Consider the following 11,733-nt stretch of genomic DNA (forward strand, 5'->3'; position numbering starts at 1 on the left):
CAAAGCTGCTTTTGAGAAAGGATATAACGAAGGAATCAAGGTTGCCACGGAAAGCTACACTAGCCAAATGCCTGGGATACAAGACCAAGTCTGGGTGGCCTCTTGGACAGCTTGCCTTGCCAAAGCTGAGATTCCTGAATCATCTCCTCTGTGGACCAACATTGAACTACCCAGTGCTGCTAGTCAAGAGGAGGATGTTGCTGAGGAGATAAATGATGAGCAGAAGGTGAACGTGTCTGCTGAGCAACCTGTGTCTGAAGTGGAGCCTCAAGTTGATATGACCAATCCTGGCCAGAAGGAAGTCAGTGATGGTCAACTTGGAGATGAAAATACCACAGATGATGTGGTTGCACCAGTAGCTCCTGTGATTGCTCCTACAACTGTGCAAGATCTCACTGAAGATGAATGAGCTCTGTCTTTGTTTACATCTGTTGTGTGAATTATTCCTGTCAATATACTTTTTGTTCCATTTGTTTCTATCATGGGTGTTTTGGAAATGTTTAAGTATTTCGTACTTTATGACCTGATTTCGTTTAAAGTTTCACGTACTTTATGCATATATTCGTATGCATTCCAAGTTTGTGCATATATTCGTATGCATTCCAAGTTTGTGAACTGTTTGTGCATATACTCGTATGCGTGTATGCATGTATTCGTATGCATTTTTAAGTTTCTCGTACTTGGATATTTCGTGGTTTTAAATTCCACACAAGTGTTCTCACACTTTAAGTTTCACGTACTTTGGAACATCATACAAGTGTTTCGTACTTGCGTTCTGTTTAAGTATCACGTACTGAAATGGATATCCCATACCCTGCTCCCCAATACGAATGAGGGAAAACAAATGTCGTAATTCGTATTTAAAACAAATACCAAAAAAACAGCAGTTTATACTAAGAGAATAACTTCATTCAAAAACTGTGAAACCCAAGAGGGCGTTACTCGTACCCTTTGTAGCTAAAATAACAAAACTGGAACACAAGAGAGTTTTATTCGTAACCCTCACACAATCACGATGTGCATAAAAAAAAATTTGTTCACATAAAAAACTTTCTTAGATTATGGACATTCCAAGGTCTTGGCACTGGGTTCCCATCCAAGTCTGCCAATCGATAAGCCCCAATGCCTGCGATTTCTGTAACCCGATATGGGCCTTCCCAATTTGCCCCTAGCTTTCCCTCATTAGCTATTTTAGTATTGCCGAGCACTTTTCGTAGCACAAGGTCTCCAACACCAAACTCTCGTGGGTGTACATTCTTGTTATAACTTTTGATGAGCTGCTCTTGGTATGAGGCCAAGTGCACCAAGGCCCGTTCTCGTCGTTCCTCGGCAAAGTCTAACTCAATCTCCAAGGCTCTGTCATTTCCTCCACTTTCAACCAAAGTGGTCTTGTTGGTCGGCAGATCTATTTCTAATGGAATAACAGCCTCTGTTCCATATGCTAATGAATAGGGGGTCTCTCCCGTAGACCTCCTAGGCGTTGTTCGGTATGCCCATAGGACCAATGGCAATTCATCGGGCCATTTCCCCTTTGCTTTATCCAAACGTTTCTTAATCCCATTAAGGATTGTTTTGTTTGAAGCCTCTGCTTGTCCGTTGCTTTGAGGGTAAGCTGGAGTCGAATAAAAATTTCTTATCCCATACTAGGCACAGAAAGTTTTGAATTTCTTCTGAAATTGCGACCCATTGTCTGTAATCAACGAATAGGGTACCCCAAAGCGAGTTATGATGCTTTTCCACACAAACCTTTCTATCATAGGTTCAGTAATCTTGGCCAACGGCTCAGCCTCAATCCACTTAGTGAAGTAATCTGTTGCAACTAATAGGAATTTTCGATTCCCAGTTGCCTTGTGTAGTGGACCCACTATGTCCATTCCCCATTGAGCAAACGGCCAGGGACTTGTCAGCGGCACCAGGTCCTCGGCTGGTGTTCGAATCATTGGTGAAAATTTCTGACACTTCTCACAAATTTTTACGTACACCTTAGCATCTTCTTGCATGTACGGCCACCAATACCCTTGGGTGATTGCTCGGTGGGCTATGGACCGACCACCAGCATGGCTTCCACAAGTCCCCTCGTGAATTTCGTGGAGGAACTTTTGCACCATCTCAGGATGCACACAAAGCAAGTAGGGTCCTGTAAAAGACTTCCTATATAGTTTTCCCTCTGGGGATAACCAGAACCGAGTAGATTTGGTCCTGATTTTATGTGCCTCCTTTTTGTCCAAAGGGAGTACTTCATCTCGTAAAAACTCCACTATTGGGTCCATCCAACTTGGTCCTTGGTTCACGTCCAAGACCATCTCTACACTTCTGCCAATGCTCGGCTCAGTTAAATACTCTACGGCTATTTTTCTTTTAAACTCAGATGGCACAGCTGCGGCTAACCATGCCAATGAATCTGCATGAGCATTCTTTCCAGAACTTATCTGTTCAATATACACCCTTTCGAAGGTATCGAGCAGATCTCTGGTCACCTGTACATATGCCGCCATCTTCTCGCTCCGGGTTTCATATTGCCCGGACAGTTGATGGACTACGAGCTGTGAATCAGAATACACCCTAACTCGTTCAGCTTTTAGGGTTTTTGCACTTCTCAAACCAGCTAAGAGTGCCTCATACTCTGCCACATTATTTGATGCATTGAACCCTAGCCGAACAGATAATTCTAACATTGACCCTTCAGGGGGTAAAAGCACAACTCCAATACCTGAACCGGTGTTGCAAGCTGACCCATCAACAAACAACTTCCATTCCAAGGGATTTTGTTCGGCTAACGCCTGTTTCTTCGTTACAGGAGACTTTGCTTCACACTCCTTTCTCGTAGGAGGCAGAGGTGCAACCGCAGGTGAGAATTCTGCCACAAAATCTGTCAACACCTGGCCTTTGATTGCTGTGCACGGCTGATAGTTGATGTCATATTGGCTCAACTCAACGGACCAAGTTGAGATCCTTCCCGAGAAATCTGCCTTTCGGAGCAATGATTTTAATGGGAACTCAGTGTAAACCACAACTTTATGGCTCTAGAAATAATGTGGCAATTTTCTAGTTGCTGTCCTTAGTGCTAGGACCAATTTCTCGAGGGGCAACTACCTTGTTTCGGCATCTAACAAAGTTTTGCTCACATAATAGACTGGGATTTGCTCGGATCCCTTATCTCTTAAAAGTACTGCACTTACGGCATGCTCAGAAACAGCTAAGTATAAAATTAGAGACTCACCTGTTTCTGGAGTCGAAAGAAGGGGAAGAGAGGCCAAGTATCCCTTTAGATCCTGGAAGGCTTGTTCACATTCTGCTCCCCATTCGAACCCTTCCCTTTTCTTTAACAGCTGAAAGAAAGGTCTGCACTTGTCACTTGATCGGCTAATAAATCGATTAAGAGCTGCTGCCATCCCAGTTAATCGTTGGACCTCTTTCGCTGTCCGAGGACTTTCCAGATTTTGTAAGGCCTTTATTTGATCGGGATTCGCCTCTATGCCCCTTAGAGTTACAAGATGGCCCAAAAACTTCCCAGAACCGATTCCCAAACGCGCACTTCGAGGCGTTGAGTTTTAACTTGTATTTCCTCAAAATCTCAAAAGCTTCTCTCAAATCTGCAATATGGCCTTGCCCAGTCTTACTTTTTACCACCATGTCATCTATGTAAACCTCCATGGTTTTGCCGAGCAATTTTCTGAACATGATGGTTGCCAGTCTCTGATACGTTGCCCCTGCGTTCTTCAATCCAAAAGGCATGACATTATAACAGTACAACCCTCGTGGTGTAATAAAAGACGTTTTCTCCTGATCTGGCCCAAACATTGCAATTTGATGGTATCCTCGATATGCATCGAGAAAACTCATCCGTCCATATCCCGCTGTTGCATCAACCAACTGGTCAATCCTTGGAAGAGGAAAACTGTCCTTAGGGCACGCCTTGTTTAAATCTGTGAAGTCAACACATACGCGCCATTTTCCGTTCTTTTTCTTGACGACAACAGTATTTGATAGCCACTCTGGATAATAAACTTCCCTTATTGCCTTGGCTTCCAACAAGTGATCCACTTCTTCGATTACAGCGTCAACGTGCTGTACGGCTGCCCTTCGTTTCTTTTGAATGACCGGTTTATGCTGTGGATCTATATTCAAGTGATGGCAAATAACATCTGCATTTACCCCAGGCATCTCCTCTGGTGTCCAAGCAAATACATCGACATAAGTTTTCAAGAAACTTATTAATTCATTCTCTTCCTCTTCTGGCAGCGATTCCCCAATTAGAAAATACCTATCTGGATCAGTCTCGTTGATCAGTGTTTTCTTCAAATCCTCAACTACCCTCTCGGTTGGGTCTTTTCCAATATCCTCAATGGTCGGCAGATCCGGAATTTCCACGGTATTAACATGGTGGGCATTATGGACTCTTTTTATGATGGATACCAAACATTGTTGAGCTATCTTTTGGTTACCTTTGATGTGCTCAATCCCATTAGACCCTGGGAACTTTACCATCTGATGGAAAGTTGAAGAGACTGCCCTCATCTTGTGCAACCATGTCCTTCCTATAATCACGTTATAGGAAGACGGTACATCCACTACTAAGAAGTCGGTTCGTAGCACCACTGTCCCAGCCCGAACAGGCAGAGTTACCTTGCCTAACGGCCAAACTGCTCCTGCTCCAAATCCGACCAATGGAGTTACTGATTGTACCAAATCTTCTTGTGTGAGCCCCAGTTTCTTAAATGCATCATAGTACAGCACTTCGGTGCAACTCCCTGAATCCACCAGGATTCTTTCCATATCATATTCCCCAACTCGTAGGGTTATGACCAAAGCATCATTGTGAGGTACATGGACTCCTCCCAGATCTTCATCTGTAAAAACTATGCCCTCGTTACTTGCCCTTTCGTCGCGCCCTCTTTTCTTCCCCAACTGCATTACATGTTGGTCATGTTTTACTTGCCTCTGAAGCAATCTCACCTCATTTCTCGTATAAGGTTCGGCTAATCCATGTATCATATGGATTACCCCTTTTGGAATCTGTTCGTAATCCAATTCCATTGCCTTGTCTTTATCCTTGGAATCTTCTTGGATAAATTCTTTAAGGTAACCTCGTGAGACCAAATCATCAAGATGTCGTTTAAACATCTCACAGTCCTCTGTCATGTGACCCCAATCCTTATGGTAACTGCAGTGCTGATTCGTAGCACGTTTTGCATCTTTATTCCCACCAAGAGTTGGGGGCCATTTGAAGTATGGTTGATTCTTTATTCGATAAAGAATCCTGTAAATGGGCTCTTTCCAAACCGTGTTTATTGAAAAGAATGACTTGGGATCCGGGGCTTGTTTATCCTTGTACTGCTCTTTCTTCGCCTGCCCATAATCTTTCCTTTCACGATAAGTTTTGGGCTCTGGCTTGTCAGCTTTCTTTATAGGCCCCTTTACTTGCTCGGCGGCCAACTTTCCATCCTCTCGTAGGATGTCATCCTCGTTCCTGGCGTGCTGCTCAATCCTCTCCATTAATTTTGCCAATGTCTGCACGGGACTCATGTTTAGAGACTTACGCAGTTCCCCCCGAACAGGTAAACCCGTTTTGAACGTGGCTATTGCGTACTCTTCACTACATCCTTCAATTTCGTTGAAGGTTTCCCAGTACTTCTTTGCATAAGTCCTGATCGGCTCGTCCTCTCCTTGTTTCATAAAAGAAAGACTCTCAAAGGTTTTGGGAGCTTTCCTGCTCGTCAAGAACCGTGCAGTGAATTCCTCGGCCAATTGCACCCATGTTCGGATGGAGCGCGAGCCCAGTTTGTGGAACCAGGACAGAGCAACCTTCCCCAAACTCGACGGGAACATCTTGCACATGATTGCATCATCCCCTTCATGCATAAACATCGCTTGCTGGTAATGCTGTATATGGGCCACGGGATCAGCATCTGTCTCGTAGAGGATGAATGTCCCGTGCTTTACCCTGGTCGGCAATCTAGCCTCCTGTAACTTTCTTGCAAAAGGGGAAGATGCTATATTCTGCAGTGCTTTCTGTGCTGCTTCCCGTGCAGTCATGGCTTCATCCTCCGGTCCTTTCTTGGACCTAATTCGTTCCCAATCGGAATCAGGTCTCTCGTACCTGTCCCTATGATGTTTTCTACTCCCTTCTTCTTCGGGGGTAGAACTCCGACCTCTGCTTCTCCTCTTTCTTGGAGATATCCTCCTTCGCTCGGGTGTTCGGATCCTGCTCCTCCCTTTTCGTGGAGAAGTTTTATGTCGTCTCGGGGTCAGACTTCTGCTTCTACTCCTCCTTCCTCGTGAAGGAGCCTTTTGATACTGCACCAGAGCGTATTCGTCGCCTCGGGGTCAGACTTCTGCTTCTGCTCCTCCTTCCTCGTGAAGGAGCCTTTTGATACTGCACCAGAGCGTATTCACTACCTCTAGAATTTCTTCGAGATAGTCTAGAGTCCTCCGGATGTTCTCTGATTTTCTCTAATTCTCTGATCTCATGTTTTCGTTTTTTGATCAAACGAGCATACTCCTCGATTTCTTGTCTCTTCTTATCAAGAACGTCTTCGCTACGGTATACACTCCTGGAGTGTGCAATCGATTCATCCCCTCGATGGGATTTAGTCCTTCTCGTGGACTTCGATGCCGTCTCTCCATCTCTATTTCTGGAGTTGCCATGGATAGTAAGGGGGTGGCCCTTACTCGTGGTCCTTCTGTGTCCTCCTTCGGGCTTTCTCGGAGCCCCGGGTGGAGACTTATCCCCTCCTCCAATTAGCACATCCTTCGGGTCGTGTGGCGTTACTGGCTCTACTTCCACCATGGTCGTATTTCAAAGGGAACTCTTTCGTTTCCCACAGACGGCGCCAATTGTAGGTGGACAAATTCAAGTAGTGCTTTGAACAGCACTGGAATGCAGCGGCTTCACGTGCCTCTTGAACGTAACCCTAATTTGTCAAAGAAATCCTTATCCTGCAAAACAGACAAGGAGTGAGTGCACCTTTGCCTCTCGTGGCAAAGGCCCTCCGATGCCTTTGTTAGTATTTCGTACTAGTGATCAAACCCTAATTATCAGTAGGAAAGCAAATAGAATGCAGTGTATTGCGTACCCCTCACCTCTAGGTTTACCTCATATTTATAGATTTACGGATGCTTGCTGTCCAAGCGTCCATGTTACCATAGGATTCCTAACTCGTATAGGAAACCCAGGATATCAAGGAGTCTCGTTTCCTTTATCAGTTTATGAAAATAGTCCTTTTAGGATTCTTTTCCTTTAAGAGCCGAACATCCCATATTCGTTGGGTATCTTTCCCAGATCCTATATTCTTGGGATCTTTATCCCTTTATGGGACATGACTATTCTGGAACCTTCCAGAATGTTCCCTCAAATAGTACTTCTCTCTCTGTTCGGCCATCCCATGGCCGAACAGATGGCCTGGACCAATTACCTCACGTGTTACTGGTCCTAAGGAAACAATTTGAACCATATCCTTTGTAAGGAACTCTCCTCCTGTTCGGCTCTCTCTTGCCGAACAAGTTTCTATGAACAATGGCATCTCATGTCATTTTCCTTGTATTTGGTCCTAATAACGTCTCGTGTTATTGCACCGAGAATCGTACAACCTCTCTGGACCATTGACTTCTCATATCACTGGTCCACAGTGCGTTGACCCTTTGTTGACCATGCTCGGGCTCATTTTGCACCTGTTCGGGAATACCTCCCTACATCATTGTTCCATATCGCTGTTCTTCATACTGCCCGGCGATAAATCCAGTCGTATTTACCACGTGTTCCCAAACATCACGTGTTCGGTAACGAAATGTATCTGCTCGGGAATACCTCCCTACAATTGCTCCCCAGCTTCATGTATTTACCACTGTTCGGGGGCAATATATGATGCTTAGAAACAGAATTCTATCTAGACCAAACTCTTTTGATCCCGTGCAGTTATAATTTGAATATCTCATTGATGCCTTTTGGCACCTCTGTCATTATACCATCTCGAGGTAATGACTCCACGTGGCATGTTTCATATGCCTAGCATTAAATTCGAACTGACGTTCTATGAAACGGCGTCAGAACGGTTTCTTCTTTCCGTTACTTTTACCTGTAACGGCGTGAGAGGAAACGTTTCGTCTCCGTCTCCCAACCTTAAACCCCTGAAAGGGCTCCTTTTGGTTTTTTACCCAAAACATTCGAACTTTCAGTCTTTCTCTCTAAGCTGTCCGCCGTTGCCGCCCTCTGCAAACTTGATTGCAACCCAGGGAATCGTCACAGTACTCTTGTAAGATTTCTCGTTCTCACTTCATTTCATCTGCTTAGATTTCCATCTGAGATCTCATTTCTCAGATTCGTGGGTCGTTTCTAGGGTTTCAATTCGTACCCATTTCCATTGTTTCTCCTTTTCTGAATATACTCATGGCGGATGACAATCCTCCTAGACCCAGTAAGTTTAGGAAGCTTTGTGATACCCCTGCTGCCATGGCGGCATTTAGAGAAAAATACAATATTCCTGAAAACGTAGGGCTTGAACTTGCCCCATTAGGAGCGGATAGGGATGCTGGATTGTGGGATAGAATGTGTATCCCAATTGTATCCATTGTCGAAGGCGGGGTCCGTTTCCCCCTTCATCCATTACTTCGCCAGATTTTGAGCTGGTACCGTCTTATACCCATGCAAGTTTCTACGAACGTTTTTAGACTGATAATGGGGACTATAGCCCTAAACGGGATTCTAGAGACCAATTTAGGAATCTGGGACATCCAGTGGTGGTATAGTATAGTACTAAACCCTTAGTACAATACTTACTACTTCAAAGTTAGGAGGGCAGAGAAGCGCTTCGTGCTCAATCTGCCAGATTCTGCTCGTGACCATGAGATCGACTTCCTCTATGTGACTGGAGCATTCGAGCCTTTAGGGGAAGATGGCCAAGTGCTGGGGCTCCATTGCCCCCACATATGGGGCTATCCACGTATGCTCTTGATTTTCCTCTTTTACAATTCTTCATTTACTGCTTTCTCGTAGCTTTCTCATGAACTAAATTTGGTTTTTCAATTTGAATTTTGCAACTGAAAACGTTAATCATCGTCCCAGACGTACACCAAGCAACATCCGAACAGAGGACATTAACAAAGTCCTAAAATATAAAGGCGTGCCTGGTACCCGAACAGCTGGTCGGGGTCGTGACGCTGACGTGCTTCTGGGATACAATCCCGCGTACAGAGGTGTCATCGACAGGCGGCTTGCTCATTCTAGCACCAGTGCTGCCTCTACATCAACTGCTCCTCAGCCTAGGAGCACAAGAGCTAACGCAGGAGTAACTGTAGCTGGTCAATTGGGTGAAATCCCAATCTCTGAAGGAATCCCATTACCACGAGTGAGAGTTCGAAGATCCTCACAAAGTCAAGCCTCCTCTCTACCATTACCCGAACAGCCAGCTCCGATCTGTGTGACTAGCCAATCCTCGTCTTCAGGTTATTCTGCATCTCCTCCTATCTCAAGCATTATGACACGCCAGCCCCTAAATCTCAGCTCCCTCGTCACCGTCTCTTCTCGGGGACGTGGGACTGGGCGGGTGGCCTCAATTGGGGCCCCTCCCCCACGATCTCGTCATAATAGGGGGGGTCCGCACGGTCATCATCTTCTCCTCGAGAAGTGGACGCTACTACAGAGGCTGCTGACCTCCATAGAGACAAACGCCCAAGGGTAGATAATCAAGATGGTACTACCACACAAGTAGATACCGAAACTCATCATCCCATCTCACCTACCACTCAAGTCCTCCCTCAGACGTGGACTCCTCCTTTCACTAGGGGGGACCGTCCCGTTCACGTCGGGGATAGTGCTGGTTCATCTGAAACCACACTTGCCTTAGCTCAAGGATTGCTGCTCCCAGTAGATATGCAAAAAGAAAATGCATCTGCACCTGATCGGCTCGTTTCTACTGGACTTGTCAGCGGTATCAAGGTATTTGTTACTTGATTTTTCTTTGTAAGGTCTATACGTATATTTGCTATCAAACTTGTATTGCTACACCTGTTTCTGACTATTTGATATTTTTGTCAGTTTATTCAAAAGATGGTTACTCTGGGTAAGAAGTACCAAGAAGCAGATGCTGAGAGGGTGAGGCTGATGAACGATAACACCAGATTGCTCCGAACAATCGCCAGGTTGGAAAGAGAAAGAGACAAAGCCAAATCTGATTTCAACCAAACTAAAGAAAAACTTGAAGTTGCCGAAGAGAGCCTCAACCAGGCTTTATCAGAGATTGACAATGCCAAGAAAGCTGCATATGAAGAAGGGTACCAGAAGGGATTCGACACCACAACTGCTAACTATGTTGAACAGATTCCTGCTATCCAAGATCAGATTTGGATTGCTTGCTGGGAAACTTGTCTAACGAAGGTTGGCGTTGCAGAGGACTCTCCTCTCTGGACTGACAATGAACTACCGAGCAGCCGTGCTGCAGCTTCCCAAGAGCAAGAAGTTCCTCTGGAAGATGACTTTGAACAACAAATTGAAGACTTTACTGGAATGGAAGAAGATATTCCCTCTGGATCTCAGGCTGTCCAGTCTCCTGTTCGGGATTCAAATCCTGAACCTATTAACTTTGAGGAAAATGTGACTGAAGGAGATGTCACAACTGAAGAACCAGACAGGGCAAACTCAGATGTCCAAAACCTGGACTAAACCTTTGGTAGGTCTGAAAAAAAAAACTTTCTTTAGAACAGTTGAGCTGGTCCTGCGTGACCGTAGCTTTCAAACCCTGCGTGGTACCAGTACTTTCTTTTGTTAATACTCTGGATAATACAGGTATTCGGCCCTTCGTGGCACTTGCTCGGCTCTCCTCTGTTTGTTGCATCTGTTTGGATGCACGGTTTTTAATCTCAAGTATTTCGTACTGTTGGTTGTCTTATGTTTTGCAAGTTTCACATACTTTAAGAGCCAGAACAAACATACAATTTGTTCCTTAAGTCTCACGTACTTAAGAGCAAGCATATAATTTGTTGCAACAGAACATACAAGTGTTATTTGTAATTCTTCTAAGTTTCACGTACTTAGTTATTTTTCTCGTAAATAAATGTTGTAAAAGTCTTTCAAGTGTTGTCATACAAACCTTTCACATAAGTTCACGTAAGTTTCACGTACTTTAAACTAAATGTGCTTTACATTCAAGCCAATATAGTTTCTCAAGTATCACGTACTTAAAATACCATATAAGTATCTCGTACTTTGAACGTCCATACAAGTATTTCGTACTTGTATTTTTTTTAAAATGTTAAAAGAAAACATACAAGTGTTTTCATACTTGCTAAGTATCACGTATTTAAGAAAATACATACAAGTGTTTTCATACTTGCGTTCAAATGTATACCCAAGTTTCACATACTTGAAATTCTATACAAGTGTTTCGTACTTGTATTCGCTAAGTGTCACGTACTAAAAAATGTATAAAACTTTTAAGTTTCACATACTCAAAAGGTCATACTCAAAAGGTATACCCTGCTCCCCAATACGAATAAGGAGAACCAAACTCGTAGTTCGTATTTAGATACCACAACAGTTATTCGAAAGAAGTGATTTTATTCATAATCTGTAAAACGCAAGAGGGCGTTACTCGTACCCTTTGCAAAAATAATCAAAACTAGAACAAAGGAATTATATTCGTAATTCCCACACAATCACGTAGTGTAAATCCAAAACAGAATTTAATACTTCTAAACAAAGAACTTTCGTAAATTATGAACATTCCAAGGCCTCGGAAT

General features: G+C 44.1%; 1 protein-coding gene across 1 annotated transcript; it reads left to right on the forward strand.

The window, feature by feature from the left end:
* Positions 1–9,036: 9,036 nt before the first annotated feature.
* On the forward strand, positions 9,037–10,810 carry LOC131318806 (uncharacterized). Its single transcript, XM_058348781.1, has 2 exons — positions 9,037–9,934; positions 10,034–10,810. The coding sequence occupies exons 1-2, from the start codon at positions 9,869–9,871 to the stop codon at positions 10,655–10,657; spliced, it is 690 nt and encodes a 229-aa protein (XP_058204764.1). The 5' UTR covers positions 9,037–9,868; the 3' UTR covers positions 10,658–10,810.
* Positions 10,811–11,733: the final 923 nt, after the last annotated feature.

The sequence above is a fragment of the Rhododendron vialii genome, chromosome 3a (genome assembly GCF_030253575.1).
Source record: "Rhododendron vialii isolate Sample 1 chromosome 3a, ASM3025357v1".
In the NCBI taxonomy this organism is placed as follows: Eukaryota; Viridiplantae; Streptophyta; class Magnoliopsida; order Ericales; family Ericaceae; genus Rhododendron; species Rhododendron vialii.

Excerpts from the sequence above, each read along its gene's own strand:
- LOC131318806 (XM_058348781.1), top strand. The coding sequence starts at position 9,869 with ATGCAAAAAGAAAATGCATCTGCACCTGATCGGCTCGTTTCTACTGGA. Across the intron at positions 9,935-10,033 it reads GACTTGTCAGCGGTATCAAG|TTTATTCAAAAGATGGTTAC; the intron begins GTATTTGTTACT and ends TATTTTTGTCAG.